Below are 20,768 nucleotides of genomic sequence, written 5' to 3' on the forward strand. Positions count from 1 at the left end.
ACGCATCGTATCACTTTACATCGCTGGGTGTATGGCCGCCCCAATCGTGTTTCAGCTCTGCAAGCCGACGCCATCCCCAAGTCCCCCCCCCCACCCATTGCATAGGTCATCGTGTCGAGAATGTGTCACTTCCTGTTGAACCACCTCCGACCCCGTTCTCCTCCCGATATCTACGATGATCTAAACATGTTTTTGAATAGCAAACGTTAAGATAGGGAAAGCTCATCGCGCGCCGTCTGGAAAGGGGATGAGGATTGGGGTGGTTGATAAGGGTGTGGCTGAGGAAGGGGGGGGGGGGGGTTGGTGTGTAATAAAATGAGCAGCAGGTGGGACACTCCTTAATTCCACCAACCACCTCGGCCTGAAGGAAGGGCACACCCTGTTGCTGCTGGCGGGCGCGAAAAGGATATGAAATAATAACCCGAACCGGACCGAGGGTGGCGTTCTCGTTCGGTTCGGGTGTTGATGTGTCCGCACACCCACATACACGCGAGAACGACTTTCGCCTGGTAAAGGCGTACGCTTCCCGCAGGCCGAGCTTCAGTCGTGTGGCTTCAACCGTCCCAGTCGATAACGGTTTTTGGCGTCCAACGTTTTGTGTGCGCAACAAAGTCCTTCCGTGTCTTGCCTTTTACTAGTCCAGCAATCCAGTCCCACCAGTGACGCGACATCACAGCGAAGAGACGATGGGCGACGAGATGAGTGTCGAGCAGGAGGCGGAAGCGATCCTCGAGGCGGAAACGAGCTTCGGGATGCGCGTGTGGCATCTGCTGTTCCTGTCCTGCGGCTCCGTGCTCGGCGTCGTCATCATGCTGTGCTGCTGCATCCGGTTCCGCATACCCCGCACCAAGCAGGACATCGAGGCGGACTACCATCGCAAGAAGCTGACGCGCAAGTTTCGCGAACGGCTGGACTGCATGAACAATGCGGACATCGACGAGATGGACCTGATCAAGGCGCTCGAGCGCGTGCGGGAAGAGTACGCGGCGGAGCAGGAGCGGCTGCAGGCGGGCAAGGAGGCGGCCGAAAACAAGGACAATCAAGCGATCGTGACCGTGTGCGACCAGGTTTAAGACGTGTGGTGGCGGTGGAGCACGTGGGGTTAGTGAAGGTGAATTATGTTTTAGTTCCTTGTACTTGAGCGTATTGGCTGATAAGGTTTATGCAAGACAATTGGAAGCACTTGATGAACTCGAATAGTTTTAAAATTGATAAACTATAGTTCGTTCAGCTTGATTGGAACGTAATTTGGTACAAAATTGACAGTATTTATCGGCATACTTGTGTAGTAAGTGGTCATACGAGTTTTATCGGCATTTTCTGCTAAGTTTTGTTACTGATTTGAATTCTGTAATCGAAGAAAAATAAATTAAAATACAACTCATTTCGTAATCGTTTATCGACTAGCCGTTTTTGGAAAAGAAAATGCATCATGAGGGGATTGAATGGCAAATAATATTTAGTAATCGAACAATCCTCGTAACCCATCACCAACAATTGAATTTTCTTTCTCCCTTGCGCAATTGCTAAGAAGTTGTATTGCTAACAATAAATTCAGTGTAATATAAAGTATTTTATAATAAGTACTTTATAGTTAAAGAAGAAAGTAGCTTCTAATATCCAGATTTCTACGGTCAACGGTCACATTTGCTCCATTTCAAATCAAACGCCCGAATAATCGAAACGCACGGATTATTTAAAACAATGACATCCTCGACGCCTCTACTGTAACCTGTCAGGCAGCCCCCGAACGTGACATTTTTCATTCGCATCGCCGTTCCTTCGTCGGGGCACGAAAAGTTGTGTGAGGAAAAGCTAAAAACATTCCATCGACTCCATTTCCAAAGTGCAGTTGGGATTTTGGTTGTGTGCAACGAAAGTTTCATTTTCCCCGTAGTTGATTGCAAAAGTGCCTCTCGCCAGTGTGGGTGTGTGTGCATTAGAACGAGAACATTTCCGACTCAATTGTCCAGCAGAGGAGCGAAAAAGAAAAGAAACGAACGAAGGGAGTGGAGAACAATTTCACAACAAAGGCGGCGGTCAAGTTTTTCACCGAGTTTGCCGTTTGTAGCAGACACACACGCACGCACACGCACGCGCTCGTTCGACAGTGTGTATTGGGTTGAAAATTCGTGCGGCAAAGTAAAGCGCAAAAATGGTCGTCGTCACTAAGCCGGCGCTGAAAAAGGTGGAAAAGTCGATTCTGCCCTTGGTGCACCCACACCCGGACGCCGCCCCGACCGCTCCGGCCGTAAGTACAAACCCATACACATGCAAAAAAATACATTCCCCTCCCGCAGAACTTTTATGCCGAGCCAGCGTACATCAATAGAAGACGCAATTGTTCTATTAACATGTACAGTAGGTGACCGCTAACTGGATGTGTTTTACTGGAGTTTTTTTAAACTAAAAGTTATCTAACTGGAGTGATTCTCAGTTGAACAACACATGAATGTCAAAACATGAAACATCCGGCATCTTACGAAGAGAAATTTATAGCAAATGTGAATTTTTCTCACAAATTGAACCTCTCAGTTAGCGGTCACCTACTGTACATACATGTTACACAGGTGCACACAGTTTCATCCACCCCCAAAGCGCCCCTCATTTTGCTGTCTGTGCCGTGGGGGAAAAGAAGTTCGATTTGCCAATTTCCGATGTCCCTTCCTCTCACAAACGTCTTCGTCACTATTGTACGGGGGCGGAAACAGCAGTGCGGGGAATGGAATGGATAAAATGTGTCCAGCACATTCCGTCCGCTTTCTTCCGGCATTTGCGCACGAGCGCGTGTCTCTTCGGTTTCCTATATTCTTCGCACACAATCACAATTGCCCCGTGGAGGAAGTGGGTGGTGGTGCCGATGAGAAATCGAGCGTGTAAACATTCCGAAACATCATCACCATCATCATCATCATCTTCAAACGTTGACCCTGGGAAGGCAAAGATGCATACCCACAACACCATAATGTGGAGATCCGCCATTCCGCCATTACGTTGCACATTCACGCTCGCTCTCACTGGCCGTGCGCGCGTTATCAAACAAAATTACTCGTTGTTAGGAGTGGTGTACAGACAGGGGTTGGGCTGCGGGTGCAATAATTGTGGGGTGGCGAAGTGCTCCGTGGTGTTGCAACTACGGTAACGATTTCATGAAAATGGCTACTCGGATTAAAGCGCAGCTTTTATTATCTCTGCGATGCGGGTCTCACCACCCAACGCCGCGTGCGATTCTCCCAAAAGGAACCTTTTAACCTTTGCATAGCGAGCAGTAGACCCCGGGGGAAAGGTTCATGGTGTATAACGATGGAAACATTTTTGTTCATTTAATGAATTTATTACTCGCTTTTTGTTTTGTTTTTTAGACACTCATCGCAGCCAGGGAAAATTAAAAAAAACTCGCAATAGAAACGAAAATTCTCTCCACGGATCATCGTACACACACACACACGCACGCACGTACCGCCTTTCAGTGTGCAATGAAAACTTCTTCATTTCCACGACGCAATTGCGAGGCGTGATGTTTGTTGCTTTCAAACCTATTAGAGCCTCTGTCTGCCTGCCTGCCTGCCCAAACACTTCCACCTCTCTGCCCTCCGGTGCAACCCGGCGTGAAGGTTGCGTGTTGCTCGCAATCGGGGGGTGATTTTTTTTTTAAATATCGTTTTCCTTTTTTATACCGCCGGCAGCTAGTTCGCGGCTTGCTTCGATTATCTTGAAAGTGTGTGCGTGCCAAGGTGGGGTGTGTTGGATGCGTGTGTTTGGCAACATAATCAGAAGAGGCACCTGAAGAAGGGGGTGGCAAAAAAAACCTAGTATCATCACAACCCGGCTATTTTCCGGAAGCAAAACAGTGGTTCGGTGTGTAGCCAACCCCTGCCATCCCATGGATTCCAAGACTGTAAATTTCTTCTTTTTTTGGAGGAACATGTTCTTAGTATTGTACTATCTTCCTCCTGGGGGAGCTTCATTAACCTTGCACGAAGTGCGAAGATTTCGCCAGAATTGTGCATAAATTAAAAAAAAATGATTTACCACTAGCCCACCAAGCTACATGTTTGTTTTGACAAAAGCAACCGAACCCCCCTGCGTGTGTGTGGTTCTTAGATGTGGCACCACAATGACGGGGCGAGATACAATGCCATTGGGGTGGGCCACACAACCACCCCAAATGCCGCCCCCTAACGTGTAGCGTGTTATCTTGTGCGTTTATCCAACCCACCATGTGTGTGTGTGTGTGTGTATCTTCTTCAAACACGCTCCACGAGCAGTCATCGTCTCGCTATTTGTATTTTCTATCCCAGGGGGCTGGGTGAATGCATCTGGCCCGGCCCGCTCGTTCACTAGCAGCGAAAAAGGCTCAAGATAATGCTCCTCATAATAAAGCACGGCATGCGTGTATTGTGTTGTTAACCGGGAGTGACTAAAGGCTTATCTGTCACAAGAGTGTTGCTTAAACTTCAGCACAGGCTCCAGCTGACCGCGCATTAGCACGTTCTTTAATAGTACAGATTGCTAGTAGTGCTTGCTTGTTCGTGCGTGTAAAATAACAAAACAGATTGGAACGAATTTATCAAAGGCATTGAGTAATCCCCCTGCAAACTAGTAGGCTGTGATGTGCGAATAGACGGCGACGTCGAACGTTGTTCCGGGACACTGACTCACCTGACCATGACCTCTAGACCACACTTTACATAAAAAGAGTCTTAAAAGTGTGTAAAAATTAGTTTTTATTTCGTAGATCATTGCCTATTCGTTTTGTTTTTGTTCGTTGCGGTACTTTTCATGACTTCTGCCGACTGGTTAATGTGTCACTGGTTGGTAATTCCCTCTTGTTCGCCTGTGCGTCCTTCGTGTTCGACACATTAGGAAGAAGGGATGAGTGTTTGTCCCCCGCCGCTCCTTCTTCCCATGTGTGTGTGTGTGTGGCGCAATGTGGTGCAACACAAAACAACATTTCACAAGTGGCGCTTTGTTTTTTGGGGCGGTTAATTCTTTCTCTCCCACCATTCAACCGCTCCTTCTGAAGAGAGTGTGTGTGAGTTTGCCTCTCATCAATTTGATGCTTCCGATCAGGGGGTTTTAACCAGCTTTTTGCGTAGCAGCGCCCGGCCGGGCCGAGGTAACGGTGACCGTGTCCATGTAAACGTAGCTCGTCAGCGTAGGCGTTACGGTGACGAGCTTTGTAATGCGCTGATCGAAGGCTATCACTGATTTGGTGCGGACGGCGGCCCCACCACCACCACCACCACCGAGCACTGACGTGGCAGCAACAGCATCCTTGGTCACGGTGTGCTCCTTGGTCAGTGTAATCGGGTCGAGTGTTTTCGTCACCGTCACGGACACTGTCTCCTTTCGGGGCGGCTCTTTCGGTGGCAGAAGATCCTCCGGCAGAACAGTGTTGCTTCTCAGCCGCTGTTCGGCCTGCTGTTGCCCAAATGGTGGCAAATAATCGTTGCTTGGGCCCGGTATGGGCAGATACTCGTTGTTTAGTGGCGGTGGTGGCGGTGCTGCACAGGACTCGGTAACGGTGGCCGTTTCCGTGAGCGTACGCGTCGCCCGGATCGTCTCCGTGCTGGTGCGATAGACGGAGGTCGTCTCCGTTTGCGTACGGATTTGCGTACTGAGCTGGGTGGAGGTAAGCGTGCGGTAGGAAGTCTCCGTCAGGTAGGTGACATCGGTCACCGGTGGCGCGTAGCTGGTGGAGATGTACGTGCTGTAGTAGGTGGTGGGGAACAGCTCCGTCACGGTGCAGGTCGAGGTGCGGGTAACGGTGTCGGTCCGGTACTCGACCAGCGGGTAACGCTCCGTAACGTACTCCACGCGTACGACCGGGCTGGTGACGGTTTCGAGCCGTGCGATCGTGGTGGTTACTGAGGAGGTGTGCGTTACCGGAGGCAGTGTGACACTTTGCGTGCGGGTGGTTGTGCGGTAGCTGGTTTGCGTTTCGACCGCCCGGCGCACCTCGGTCGTGGTGGTCGGGACGATCAGCGTGCTTGTCACGGTGGTCGGCTGCTTGATGAAGGTGACGATCGTTTCCGTAACGTTTATTCTGACCGGCACGGTCAGGATGGTGGCGGAAGCGGTACAGCTGGGCGCCGGTGGTTGGTCTAGCAGCGGACAGCTCGGTGTCGTGTAGTCGTACCCATCGAAGGTGGAGGGCGTCGGAGTGGGCGTTGGATAAACGTAGCCATCGAACGATGCACCGGAAGCGATGGAGCAGAAGAGAAGCAGAAAAGCAACGGGAAGGAACGCTTTATGGTGGTTCCTGCTCGAATCGATTATCACGTCGCTTAGCATGATTGGTTATTGATGAGGCTATTTTTAACGGCCACACGCTATGAGTTTACGTCAAATTCGTTTTTTTTTATTGCGTTATCGTTAAGGGTCACACAAACATCGATTTGTTGAGGGCCTTTTCACACACAAACACGTCGCACTATGTCTTTTCCGTTTGATGAATGCCACATGCACCACAAAAGGATCATAATCACATTTATGGAACTCAAAACTGTTACTTTCACACTGTGTTTTTATGTTCCAGCGGATGAAGAAACTTCCTCTTATAACATTCCTTTCGGCGCCACACGCGCCACCACCGATATATGGACCCGCTCACAACCTTTGACCAACTAATCGCGCACCCGTTTGCTGGCAGTCGTTTTATTGAATCGGTCGGTGGCCATCATCGGCGTCCTCCTCCTCCCCCTCCTCCATCTCCACCCCAAGAAAGCTCTGCCAGACTGACGAAGAAGATTCGCAAACGATCGGGGCAGAGGTGTTTGCTGGAATCCGTCATCCCACGCCCGAAACACGCCCGCCACGCCAACCGGTCAGTATTGGCCTTACCAAATATAGGACCCCCGGCGGTCGTCGTCGTCCGTGGTTTGAATTAGGGGCATCGGCATAGTGTGTGCTCTCTCCCTCTCTCACTATCGCACCGTGAAACTATATCGAAGCATCTTCTAACTGCCGCGCAAACCCCCTTGATCACAGAACGCCACGAAGCAAAACATTGTGTGTACGCATAATTCCGGAGGAGGAAGCTTTTAGGTCCCTAGGGAGGGGGGAATCATCTTCTGCTCTTCAACTTCCTATACATTCGATTGCGTGAAACCGATTGATAGGGCTTATTTGGGAACTTGTCAAGATCAAGTTCACCATTTCGAAGCAAGCTCTTCTCGTCTGTTGTTGTATGGCAGAGGAAAGCTCTCGCGCTCTGTCTGTTCCACACTATGGATGGACTGGTGGTGGTGGAATATGTAAAGCATATCTCACGTATGGCATCGCCTCCCACCCGACTCACTCCAACGGCTCGAAGTTCATTGGCTGGGCCGGTTGTTTGCACTGATTTCACTACGCGCGGCATGCTTCTGTCCCATTCCATTTGTAGCCAATGGTGACATAAGAGCTTTTTTTAACGGATTTTCATCCAACAAGAGCGACAGCGTGTGCGTGTGTTTATCGTTTGGCGTGGGCAACGATGGGAGAGAAGCTCCTGCAATCTTTGCGAATCTTAATGCGCTCCTCTCGTTAGAAACAATCTTTAAAACTGCTTGATCAAACCATCAACTGTTTACCTTTCTGACGATCCCCTTTTTCGTTCTGCTGTGTTTTGTTAAAGCCACATCATTAAAGTGCAGCTGCATCTTTCCGTTGTTTTATAGAGCGGATGAAATATTGTATTTGCGTGTTGATTTAAAGTAATAAATTAGAAGACTGTGCTGGGATGGAACATGTGGTTGGTTAGTTTTGTCCGTAGGACTTGGGTTAGATCATCACACATTGAGGCGACAGTTTGCGAGGGTGGTCTTAGAAGGAGACAAAAAAGGTCAGATTAAGGCGAACGATGTGCCTGGGGTCTACCGTTTCCTATCGGCCGTTTGGCTATTCCACATCATCGAAGACTGCCCATGAATGTGTAATTAAGGTTTCAATACGAAGCCTCGATTGTGTATTAAATGCATGTTGTTCAACGATTGTTGCATTATGATAACACGCCGCTGGGGGAGGTTGACATGACGGGTTCTGCATTCATTATATTGAAATTAGTACCATTTGCGACAGTTGTGTGTTAAGAATACTAATCTACTGCTTTCCTCTACAAAAGTGTCTCGTTTCACCCGCTTTAAAACGATACTAACGATCACCTTCTTCTTGTATCTGCCCACTTTTAGGACGATGGCAACAATTCGACCGCCTCGAACATTATTCTGCTGCGCCGCGGTCGCCAGCTGAAGCCGGCCACCGCTGCCATCCTGCTGCTGGTCGCCCTGCTCGGCTTCTCGATGGGCACGATCGGCGGTCTGTTCTACTACCGCCAGTATGCGCAGGCCCGCAACCACATGCGCTACCACGGCTTCTGCAAGATCCCGTACGATGCGAGCAACTTCGAGTCGCTGTACCGCTCGATGAATGCCGATCGCGATACCGAGCTGCTGCGCCAGTTCCGCATCTTCGAGATGCCGCGTGCGCTGAACCAGGACGCCTCCGGCTCGGACGATTCGCAGTCGAACGAGAACGGCGCCAACAACAACGACAACGGCAACAACGCGGATGAGTTCTTCCGCGAGGAGTTTGAGCTGGGCCTGTCCGACGAGGAGAACTACTCGAAGATCGATGTGCCGGTGTTCCGCGGCCAGCGGCCGGCCCGCTTCCTGCACGACTTCACCTTCAACCAGTCGGGCATCATCGATAGTGTGGCGCGCCGCTGCTTCATCATGCCGCTCGATCGTGAAACGGTGCTGCCCCCGCAGTCACTGCGCGATCTGGTGATGAAGATGCAGCTCGGCTACTACAACATCGACACGAGCGTGCTGAAGAAGACGATGCGCGTGGTGACGCCCGAGCTGACCGACTTTACCGACGTGTCGCCCCGCATCACGAAGGAGTGCGTGGACATGAAGATCTACCAGCTGGAGAAGGTCGTCACTGGTGGTAAGTGTTGTTGAGGGAGGGTTAAACAAAAGGCTGTACATTAATGTTGCGATTTCCCCCCGTCTACAGTGTACAAGCGTTCCACCGACATTCAGGAGCGTGCCAAGTTTGCCGAGTTCGGCGGTAACCACATCTCGCTCATCGACATCGCCAACCTGGACGAGCTGAACTAGAATAGCAGTGACGGTGTGGAAGGGATTGTATTATTGTAGGAGGGGGATCGCCGCACGGGGAAGGAGGGAAGCAGACACACAATGAAAGACTTTGCGCCAAACGGAACGCATTTGTGGTGTGTCTGTGGGGGATGAGCGTTGTTCCTAGTGTGTGTGCGAGCGCGCATAAGGGAAATAGAAAAGGATAGTATTTTATATGTTGTTTTTTTTTTTGTTCAGAATATTCAGTGAATGACACATTAATGCAAGTATTAGTACACACGGCAAAAAGAGCGGGGTAGCAGGCAAGGGTAGGAGAGGAAGCCACATGGCTCCTACTCTTTGTTTTACGTGTACTGTGGTGTTTCTTCGGCTGAGAATGCAATGCCCCCTGGCGATTGCAGTATAATGGGGCAAAATGTTGAAACCATATAGATTATACTCTAATGGCCTCTAAAGCAACGACTTTTTATCTGTATTTCTGTGTGTGTGTCCCTATTGTCGTCCCGTTTAAATTGCAAATTTGTTCGTTGGAAGAAAGCAAAAAAAGAAGAGTAACGTTTCACGCTTTCATCTTCACATCCAATTTGAAACAGTTTTGTTTGTTGATACATTGAGCTTCTTTTTTCTATTATAAAACCATGTTTTGTCTAAACTGGATATAAATTTGGTTAAAGTTTTTACGAATCGTATGTAAGGATGATGAATCAAATATTTAAGAATATGAAACGAACACACACATAACATTGGATGGTGTAAACACATGCTTTCGGTCCTGGTGGTTTCGCTCCCCTTGTACTCTTGTCCTTGTCTAATGACAAAATAACCCTTTTAACTGGAATTAATACTAACATTTGTAGAACAATACTGTCCTCCGTCGCAGACCGACTTGGTTGTGTGTGTGTGTGCTGAGTACAATTTTATAATTTTCATACAATATGCATACCACATCATGCACCGATTGGTAACACAACCTTGCTCCCAAATCACAACCCACAGAGACATTTAAAACGAGTAAAAAGACACATTCCTTGCTGCTTGTAGTAATGAAATCAATAACCAACCCTCCTCCTCCCCCTCCGGCATTGGTGTGTCTTTGGGCAAAAGAAGTAAATGAAAGTATCTATTTTTACTATAAAAATCCTTCCTTCTTCTGCAGGAGCGAAACAGACAGACAGAGTATATAAATGGTGGGATTTACTTGCAAACTCTAGCACGCAAACAAACAAACAAACAAACAAACAAAAAGCAGGAAAGACAAGAGAACGGGATAGGAGGAGGAGGGATGTGAAACATAATAAAAGCAGAGATAGCGAGAGAGCAAAACAAAGTAATTATGTTTATTGCGATTGTAAAGAATAAAACACACTATTAGTAAAAATAGAAAGTGGTGTGGTAGGTTATGCAGCTAGCAGATGACAGAAAGGGGAATTCCCGTTTTCGGATGAGCAATGCAATGCATTCGTGAGAACAAAGAAACTTCCTCTCCAATCATTGTAGTAGAAATCCATTTTTTTGTTTGCTTTATTTTGTCATACACATTAGTTCTGTATATATACCATATACAAGCATTGTCTCTCTGCTTGGTGTGTGGTTTGTGTGTGTGTGTGTTGTATATAATGTTCTATATAGCATGATTAATGATTGTACACCATACACCGATCGTGTACATCATATCCATTACGCGATGATTGGGAAGGTGTAAAACTGGGTTAAATTTGCACTAGCTAAAAACGAAGCTCCTTTATCCGGCACTATGATCCTCCGTTTTTTTCTCTTCTAAACGGCTTTGTTTTCAAAAAATCTTAGAAACGTCCCTTCTGGCCCTTCGGTGGTGCTTTTCTCCTACCGGACTTTTGCCCCCCGCAACCCCCATCCAGGTACGCACTGACTTGCTCTAATGCTCCACTGGAGGGGGGGTCTTCCTTACACACTAATCAGTCTTATGTTTGCCGGCTAGAGAGAGAGCGAGAGAGCACACACACACACTGCCGAGCAGATCGGAACGTTTCCATGGTGCTAACACCACCACGCCTGCTGTTTGGTGTTTTACAAAAAAGGACTAAATTTTGTCACTACTTTTCTTCTTCATCCCCTGAGGTAGCTTATAAAGTTCAAAGTGTTTTATATTAGAAAAAAAGCCAACTTTAAATGCATTCCATTTTTGTTTTTGCTCTTTAAAAAAAAAAAACTATTTGGCAGCACTATTGTTGTATCAGTGTGTGTTTATGTAGATAAACGTAGATAAACGTTAAGTTTGTAGTAGTTGGCAGTTTTTAGGTGAGTGTGTGTGTATGTTTTTTGAGATAGATGTTTGCATTCTCTGTAGTTGATAAGCCACCAACGAAGGGGGAACCTTAAATTAACCCAAAAAAGTGTTAAATCATTCCATTTCCTTTCGCTAAAGGGATACCTTATATACAGATGTGTGCTAACCGATTGTTAGAGCTTCCGAATTATCTCGCTAATCATGAAGGAAGGTACTTTGGGACTGACTGCATCCTGCAACAACCACTACATTCTTTGATGGTGTGTTGTTGCTTGAGGATATCGTACAATAATTCATTTGTTGAAATTCCGTTTCCGTTTTGTCGCATTTCGCACCTTTGGTTCATCTCGTTCGTACACGTATCCGCTATTTGTTGCTCCAACAAACCAATCTTTTAATCTCTAAATCGCCCTTTTCCTCTCTTTTGCTTACTAATATTGCGCCTCATGGTTTAGTAGTAACATGTTTTTCTTCTCTTTTTTTTCTTGCTTTAGATTAAATGATGAATATTTCTTTTGATAATCACAATGTTTTTGTTTTCATTTGCTTTCTCCTTTTCGCTTTCTCTTGATTTGATTTGGTGATGGTGATACTTGCTCCGTTATATGAGATTGGGTATCTTAGTAGGTCTCACCCCATAATAGAACGGATCGAATACATCCCAGTTCGATACCATAACAACAGAGGTCCTGTCCTAGGATAAAATAGCAAGCAAAACCTATTTCTTTCTAGTCTCTCTTTCTCCTCGCTCTTTGCTCCGTTTCTAAATGCTACTAGAAACTAGATTCGATATTTACTATCACTACCCAGCAGTGGTGGTGGCTAAATACTACTACCTATTATTATCATCTCGACCCTTTCATCATCATCCTCATCGTCCGATTATGTTATATAGTTGAGTGGTAGAAAAATTTGGCTATCATCAGCATTATTATTATTATGATTGCGATTATTATCTTTAGCGTGGTCACTGCTATTCTTTTTTTTTTTGCTAAACAAAACAAATAACACCACGAATTCACTATTTTTACACCCACTCCACTCTCTTTCGCTACATAAACTCCCTCACACTTAATGGTAAAAACGTGCGCAGAGAGTGCAATTTTCACAATAATTCAAATAAATTGGTAATAATGATAATATTTCGCTAATTGCTGCACCCTTGGACTCAAACCCTACAACTTCTACTACCACCTATTTTCATAATCCATAGCCTTAAACAAGGTATACAGAGAGGGTTTTCCAGGGGTTCTCATAGTTGTGGGACACTTTCTCGACTCTTTGTTATCGGAAATGAACATCTTACGTTGGAAATTGAATTCATCCTATTAGGACGGGCTCCTATTGGATTTGACCAACAAGAGTGCTATAGAGTGCAATTCCCATTAATTTCATTTCCAATATGAAAGAGTCAATAAAGTGTCCCGCAGCTATAAGAACTCTTGAAAAACCCCTGTAATGTATTCATCATTATCATGGTATCATGGTATCATTTAATTGATGCGATGTGCAAAAAATTTCACACCGCTTTACCTTTCCTTCTTGTCTGTTAAATATTTCGCTTTTCTCTCTTATTTCACGTCTATTGTTCTACTGTTGTTTTGTCTGTGTGTGTGTGTGTGTGTGTGTGTGTGTGTTTTCTGTTTGTTGCTGTGCTTTTCCATACAATATGCGCTCCTGTGGACGGTATTGAGTTAGTTTGTACTGTTGAGATTATTATGCTCGATCGCAATTATTTCTGTTCCAATTGGATTCGCTTTTCTGGGGCTCTATATCGCTGTGGCTGTGTTTGGGTTTGCTATACATCTATGTTTAATATATACAGTCAGAATTCGCCTGTTAATCGTGGCATCGTTGGTGGTGTGGGTTTGAAAACAAACAAAAATCAAAATTAAATAATAGCTGAATTTTGACTGTACATAAAAGTAATATACTAATCTTCTCCCCCTTTCTGCACTGTTGGTGCGGTCATTAAACAAACGTTTTCGTAAAACTAATTGTCTATTGGTGGTAAAATCTTCGATCCTTCCTTTCCTCGAGCAGTGTTGAATGATTCCCGTTGGCAGATTATTACGGCGCATACATACATACATACATACATATATCTATGTAATATAAGGAAGCGCTATATTATTGTTTAATTACTTCTCCCCCCCCCCCCCCCTTCTTTTGCGTCTTAGTTAGGAACTTCCCTCCCAGTTTTTCCTACATTTATTTTTAAAGCTTGTTTCATTTTTCTATAAAAGGATTCATTTGGTTTTTGCGTAGCATGCCTCCCGTTTCTCAGTTGTGTTCTGAAGCGACGCCGCCACGATCCACCATCACGTGCGTCTGTTCTGGTTCATCCGTCACCTTGCCACTGCACAGCTCGTCCTTCCCTTCATCCTTGGCGTGCTATAAAATGGTCGTACTAGTGCTGCGAGCGTTCACGATCATCGTGCCGCCGCTCATGCCGAGCACCGATCCGGTCGGCGACTGGGGCGAACTTGGGCCGGCCATCGCACCGAGCGACGTCGTACAGTGGAGGGCCGTGGTGGGTGGCACCGTCCTACCAGCACCGGTGCCGCCGCCACCCGCACCACCACCCGTCACGATCGTCGTCCCACCGATCGTGACGGTTTTGCTCTTCCCGAACCCAAACATCGGCACGTAGCGCAGCAGACTGTTGTTGCTCTTGGTCACCTCCGTGTCTCGCTGCAGCAGCGGCTCGATCGGGTTGTACACGTTCAGATGGTTGGTGGAGGTGGTTTGCCGTTGCGTCGAGCTTGACCCACCAAAGGGTTGCCTTCTTGCCATCGCCGGTTCCTCCTCCACGTAATCGTCGAGCGGTGGCATCGGATTGACGGTGGTAAAGTCTGTCGCCACGTTCAGATCGTTCAGATTGATTGCCCGGGCGCGGTTGTGCGCCCGCTGAGCTCCTCCCGTCGACATGATGCTGACGTTGTTGTACCCATTGTTCAGATCGTTCATCGGTTGCGTGCCGACGAGCAGGTCGGCTGTCGGCTGCTGCGACTCATCCTTGTACTTGCGCAGCCCGGGCAGCAGCTCGAACTGATCACTGCCCGTGTCCACCATCTCGACCGAGGCGAGCGGCACGTCCAGGCATGGGTTAAGCAGCCGCGGGTAGTTGGAGATAAACTCGGACACCTCCGAGGCGGAGGGTCGCTTCTTGTAGTCCTGGTTCCAGCACGCCTTCATCAAACCCTCGAGCTGTGGCTTAACGCCTGCCGGTATCGTGATCGTGTTGCCGTTCTTCAGATGCTCCAGCACCTGATTGTTGGTCAGCCCCTGGAACGGGAACGACCCGAAGGTGATGATCTCGTACAGCAGCACCCCGTACGACCACACGTCCGAGGCGGGCGTGAAGATGCCCAGTCCGAGCGATTCCGGTGCCATCCAGCGCACCGGCAGCATGCCGCGCCGATTGAACCGGTAGTAATCGTTCTCGAACGTTGGCCGGGCCATGCCGAAGTCACCGAGCTTGACGACACGCTGCGCATTCACCATACAGTTCCGGCAGGCCACATCCCGGTGGACGTACTTCTGCTCGGCCAGGTAGGAGAGCGCCCGCGACACATCCAGCGCCATCATCGTGAGCCGCTTGTTCGAGATGTCCGAGTCTTCCGACTGCTTGCTGTTCACCAGATGGCGACGGGCGAGCAGGTACGTCTTGAGATCACCGTACAGCATAAACTCCATCACCGTGTAGACCGGTTCCGACTGCAGACACACGCCGAGCAGCCGGACGATGTTGTTGTGGTCGAAGCGCTTCATCGCCTCCGCCTCGGACAGAAAGTCCACCTTGTCCTCTGTGGTCGAGCCCACCTTGAGCGTCTTCACCGCGACCGCCGTCCAACCTTCGTCCCCGATCTGTGCCTCACCGCCGTACACCGTGCCGAAGGCACCCTCCCCCAGCCGGCGATTGATCACGACGCGATCCTTCGGTATTTCCCACTTGTCCAGCGTGTTGACCGGCCCGGACGTTTGCGACAGCAGATCGATCCCGAGTTTCTGCAGATACTTGGCGGATGTTTGCATCTTGCGGTCGTACCGCACCTTCCAGAACAGGAAGGACGCCACCGACAGGATCAGTATGCTAATGATCGACACCATTGAGATGACGATCATCGTTACCTCGTCGCACGAGGTGCCAAAAATGCGCACGAAGCTCTCGAGCGCACACACCGGCGTACCATCGTCCGGGATGTGGCCGTCCCGCGTCATCCACACGATCGCCGACTCGTTCAGCACCAAATCACCCCCGAGCAGCTTGTAGTCCGGTTCGGAAATGTTGGGCGTAAAGTGGCCCACAATGTTTGCCGTCCCGTTCACAAACTGCAGCACATTGACGATCGTGTACCGTGAGCCTGCCTCATTGAACTTGATCCTTCCGGTAACGCCCTGGAAGTCGGTTTCACGGATCAGCTCCATCAGCCGTTTGGTGGTGTGGCGCGAGTGCAAATCGCTAATATAGGAAGGATCTTCCCGGAGCAGTCGATCGAAGGCCAGGGCATACACCCAGACAGCATCGTACGCAAAGCCGGCGTAATCCGAGGCCATGTAGTTGTACTCGGACAGGGAGACGTTGTACGCCTGCTTCCAGTCCCGCACCGTAGCGCTTCGGTTCACGTCCAGGATGCTGTCGTCGTCGGCGTACGGGGCGTGCGAAAGGGAGAAGTGCCCGTTCATGGCGCGGAGCAGCTCGCTGTTGGTGCAGCCACGCGTCGTTCTGTTGGTGGAAGTTGGCGGTACGGCGGTGGCACCGTTTTCACCGCCCGGTACCTCCGAGCTGAAGTTCCACACGTTCGACAGCCAGATGGGCAGGAACCAGATGTATCCGTTTTCGGCCGTCATCTGTGGAGGAGAAGGGACAAGAAATTAGTTGTGGTTAGAGGGAAGAATGGGAAGCAGTTGGTTGCTATTATTTATTTTGCTCTACCACACTGGGATCTACCCTGACGAGAGATCCAGAGCGCTTTTGTGGATTTTGAGGATTTTTTCCATGATTTACTCTTTATTTCGCTCACTACCACCTTCTAGCCGTTCTTCCAAGCATGACTCGTTCTACCATCTACGATCATTCCTATGCTCTATTCTATAACCTATTCCTATGATAGGTACATCAATCTATAAGGGTTTGGACGAGTTCCTGACCTCTACTAATACGTCCCAACCGTTCCAGGTCTCTATTTGTCTCCAGAAATTCGTCAAATTCGGAAATAACTTCATTTTTGAGAAGTGATTAGAGTAGTGTAAGGAACGTCAAAGCCCGGATAAGTTCTCTTAAGCTAGAGCGTACGGGGCTACATAGAGCTCTCTCGCTTAGTTTAGGTATTTGATCAGATATCCTCGCCTCTTTGAAAAGAGTTACTTTGTACAACTCTAGTAATGATGCGTTCGGAGTGCAACAGTAAAACGGAGAACCTCTTAGCTAGAGCTGAGCTCTGAGGATAAAGAAATTTGTGATTTATTTTGCAATCAGCATAAAGCGGCGCTTTGGAAAAGAGTGAACAGAACATACAAAGGTATATAATGCCCTACGGAGTAGCCAATAACGCTAAAATGAGTGTACTGAGTTACGTTGAGCGCAGGAAGATCTGTGGAGCGTGCAGAACTACAAAGCTCTTTCACCTTGTATCAACTTATTCCAGGATACAAAACCAAACGCCGACATCAGATGACTTGGCTGAGCTCTATCGAGATCAAGTTTTGTAGGGCTCGGCATATGTAAGTACAGATCATCAACCCGCCCCAGTAGATGAGCGAGAGCACTTCAGAAAGAGAAAGAGCACTTCAAACGACTAAAGATAATTAATGAGTATGATCACGATATCTTAACGATATACGAAACATAGCGAACAAATGCTAACCAATTCCCATCCTCTTTGGAGAGGCAAAATGTATGCACCGCCAACAATGCTACCCTCTATAGTCTGCAGTTCTGTATTCCAATTCTTACAAGTGAGCAGCTTCACACCTCCGTTCAAAACTGCCGCCTAACAGTCTACAACTGTTAGTGCATAAACTGTACAAAACAAAGCAAAAGGCTAAGTGGCGGGACAGGCCCCCTCAAAAAACAACACAATTAGCACGTACGATGGCGAATGTGTGTAGCGACTTGGTGCAAGCAAATGCCGATAGTGAGCGGGTCCAGTAGTCTAGCCAGCGGTGATACGCAGACAGTACCACCTCTTTCCCCCAAACGGGGCTAATAATGTTTGTGTTCCTGTTCTTGTGTGCTGCCGTGACTTACTTACCAACAAACGCTACAAATCAAACAAGAAGTTCGGGAGAAGCCGAACGGTGTGTCAATATTTGCACACTGTCAGATAGGCAGTTTTTGTGGTGTTTTTGTGTGACAATCGTCCGTCCGACCAAACTAAAGAGAAGCAATGCAGCTCCCTCGCTTTATCCGGCGTAGCCTTCTTCCCGGAGGGGCTGACTGGTCAATAATTGACAATTGTCTGTTGGATGTAGTTAACCGTTAAAGGGCAGCAGTTCCTTAGCCACGTAAAATACATTTGCAGTGTGTATTTGAAGGTTTGCACAAAGATTTGCACATGTTATTCGCACCATTTCTGTGTAAACACCAGCCAGACAGCTCAACAAAAGCTCAACCCACTTCATGCCGGGCCCAAAAGGAAGGTGCGCGAAAATGTGAGCTTGCAACAATGTTGCAACCAACGTTGTTGTTTCTGCAAAAAAAGCTCCTCTCCAACTAGCTAGCTAGCTCAAGTTCCGCAATTACGTACGCACGAACTTCCCATTCAAATTATCGGTCCGTTTGCTCTACGGTCGTCCCCATGACCTTCGTTGCGCCACTGCCACTGGTCCCGCAGTAGTAATTCCGAGAGCTCGCTCAAGTGTGCACGACGTAACATGACTCCGGGACGTCCACAAACAGTTGGAAGCTATCCAATTCCACTGGGCAGGACACATATTGGTGTGCTTGAGACGGCGCCAACAGTGACCGGCCCCGCTGAGAGTATACTTCCCTCTGACCCTGTGACCACCCTCCTCACTCACATAGTGACAGAGGGGGTATTATGGCGCATAAAATCGATACCGGAATCCGATTACTTTCGCAACGGTGTCCAACACCGTTTTTTTTGTTAATTTGTTTTCGTCGCCAATGGCGTGGCACCCTTCTTGACCACTGGCCATATCCCTTGTCTATATGTGTGTGTATATGTCTGTGATTAAAACCGATTCTTGCTGTCCCCGCCACTCACCGTCGATTGATCAATTGAACGAGGAGAACGCATCATAAAACAACCCTCGAGACAGTGTTATAACGCACCACGTTTCAGGCTGCTTCAGGTAGCACATTGGCATACCAAAAAAAAAAACAACATACATTGCAACATTTGAAAACAGCGGCCAGAAATGCACAGTTGCACCTTTATTGCACCACCCCCCCTCCCCCTCTCCCTCTTTGGGTTCTCCGCCTTTCCCTGTGCCATGTGGCGTACGTGCGCACGTCAACGCTTCGCCATTTCCGGCTACGATAGCGAATTTGCCGAACATTGGGGACGGATAAAGAGGCGCCTTTGAATTGGCTGTCTTATTCCATGATCGCTTGCAACCACCAGTAGAAGCAACAACAACCACTTTTTAACGTGGTATGCAGATTTAACTTCTGTTTATCGCATAAGGTACGGACGGTTTTGCAAAGCGTCCAGTGAGTGTTTTTCCCCGACGTTGAAGTAGTTTATTGATGATGGGACACATTTTTTCGTATCGACAAGAGAAGCGCCATCATTTCGATATGTGAGTCAATTGCTGGGTGTAAGATGACTCCTGCGCAAGGTGTCGGAACATGGAGTTACATGATTCGATGGAGTAAGCAGATTTGAGTGCCAAATTATATAATAATCGATGGATTTAGCAGTTAACATTGATATAAAACTATGTTAACTGATAATTATAATTAATGAAAAGAGGAAGATTTGTATTCAGTGCTGTAATTGAAGGATAGAGCCTATAGCTCGGGACGAGCCGTTGTGTGTACAGGGAATCCAAAGAGAATTCGCCATGATGAATATATTCCATATTCCAAAGGCAAAGTTATTGTAACATTAGGAATGGGACGAAAGAAGTAATGATTTATTATGATCAAACTTTGAGGTAAATTTGACAAATATTTGGTGACAAAAACGCTGATCAAACGAAATAGAATCGAAATGATCTAAGGGTTAGGGTCGTCTAGATGTCTAGGAACCTTCTGCAATGGTTTATATCGACTATTCGTATGGTTAAATAACGGTTATGGTTAAATTTTGACATCAAGCCTCTTTCCTTTCAACAGAAAAGAAGTAATTTTGTATCGAGCCACTAGCAGATTGATAATGATAAATTTAATGTGTGTCTAGGTAGCGTTTGGTCCTCGTAGATGAATCAAACAACCTTTTGAGTATTCATCTAATTACTTATTTTTCCAATTTTTCGGGGGGTTTTTTGTTGCTATTGTATTATTTGAATGCTTAATTTTTGAGAGAAGCATGTACATGTATGGTCTTTCTATCAAACATACTCATTACACTAACCGTCCCATTCCTATTCGTGGTCAGCATTTGGCCTTTTCTGTAAAATATACAGCTAAACATACTTTAAACTCACTGTAGAACAGAAGCCAGGACCGGGCGGTTTTAATTCCCATCTGATCTATTCTGCTTCTATTCTATTCTGCTAGCCTAAGTAAACGTTCCCAAATAATTCTAGTAAGCCTGTTCACAGTCGGCAAGACTGCGTAGCTTGTTACACCATGTCGAAGAAAATGTTGGGAAATTGATGTTGTCTCATTTGAAACGTGTCATTAAAAACAAGAATCACACTCGAGTATCGTTTAAGAAGGACAAAGGCTTACCGCTTTAAAACCACCCAAAAGTTTCTTGATTTCTGTGGCGTGTCTTATGCACACACATACACAACCACAGCCACACGCACATCTTCATGATACAACCCTACACCCGCCCGAAAGGGTCAAGACCGGGTATGAATATTCAAGCGAAAACAATCAACCCCAATCTATTGTGAGGCGGGGTCTTGGGTTCTTCTTCTGCCCGGCGCGGGCGTCAAACATTTGAATATTAAAGGGCAGACGACCAGCACCAGCGAAAAAGGTTGACCCAACCCATCCCCCACCCCACAGAGGCCGTGCTTTCTCCGGAAAGCGAACAACTGTTTACACTGGGCCGGATGACTACCCAAGATTTCCCTTTCCGCCTCTTAAGTTTGCTTACCTCGAGCTTGTACGCCTCGCACATTATCACCCGCGCCACCTTATCGTCCACGTCGGCGATGATGATTTTAGCACTTTTGGACTTTAGATCTAGCAGATACTGTTTTGGAAGATAGGCAAAGAGCGTATGAGTTTAGGTTGTGTACAGAGAAGGCAAGGAACCCCAAAAATT

General features: G+C 47.5%; 3 protein-coding genes across 9 annotated transcripts in view; 2 read left to right on the forward strand and 1 right to left on the reverse strand.

Moving 5' to 3' along the window:
- The first annotated feature begins 292 nt into the window (after positions 1 to 292).
- On the forward strand, positions 293 to 1,946 carry LOC121595173. The gene has a single exon (XM_041918868.1). It carries the CDS (start codon positions 687 to 689, stop codon positions 1,071 to 1,073), a length of 387 nt encoding a protein of 128 aa, XP_041774802.1. The 5' UTR covers positions 293 to 686; the 3' UTR covers positions 1,074 to 1,946.
- LOC121595170 lies at positions 1,778 to 10,420 on the forward strand. Its single transcript, XM_041918865.1, has 3 exons — positions 1,778 to 2,251; positions 8,175 to 8,934; positions 9,004 to 10,420. The coding sequence occupies exons 1-3, from the start codon at positions 2,156 to 2,158 to the stop codon at positions 9,105 to 9,107; spliced, it is 960 nt and encodes a 319-aa protein (XP_041774799.1). The 5' UTR covers positions 1,778 to 2,155; the 3' UTR covers positions 9,108 to 10,420.
- Positions 10,421 to 10,580: 160 nt separating this feature from the next.
- The window catches only part of LOC121595166, a 59,265-nt gene continuing 49,077 nt past the window's right edge, over positions 10,581 to 20,768 (reverse strand). For all 7 annotated transcript variants that reach the window (XM_041918850.1, XM_041918846.1, XM_041918847.1 and 4 more), the window contains 2 exons: positions 20,598 to 20,696; positions 10,581 to 16,209 (listed from right to left, as the gene is read on the reverse strand). In XM_041918850.1, coding sequence (XP_041774784.1) covers positions 13,750 to 16,209; positions 20,598 to 20,696 — 2,559 coding nt within the window. In that variant the 3' untranslated portion in view covers positions 10,581 to 13,749. The remainder of the gene's footprint in view (positions 16,210 to 20,597; positions 20,697 to 20,768) is intronic.

Source organism: Anopheles merus, chromosome 3R (assembly GCF_017562075.2).
Source record: "Anopheles merus strain MAF chromosome 3R, AmerM5.1, whole genome shotgun sequence".
In the NCBI taxonomy this organism is placed as follows: Eukaryota; Metazoa; Arthropoda; class Insecta; order Diptera; family Culicidae; genus Anopheles; species Anopheles merus.

Bases quoted from the DNA above. Each gene is read 5' to 3' on its own strand.
- LOC121595173 (XM_041918868.1), top strand. From the start codon at position 687: ATGGGCGACGAGATGAGTGTCGAGCAGGAGGCGGAAGCGATCCTCGAG.
- LOC121595170 (XM_041918865.1), top strand. From the start codon at position 2,156: ATGGTCGTCGTCACTAAGCCGGCGCTGAAAAAGGTGGAAAAGTCGATT. The intron at 2,252-8,174 runs GTAAGTACAAAC...GCCCACTTTTAG, and splicing joins CCGCCCCGACCGCTCCGGCC to GACGATGGCAACAATTCGAC. The intron at 8,935-9,003 runs GTAAGTGTTGTT...CCCCGTCTACAG, and splicing joins GGAGAAGGTCGTCACTGGTG to TGTACAAGCGTTCCACCGAC.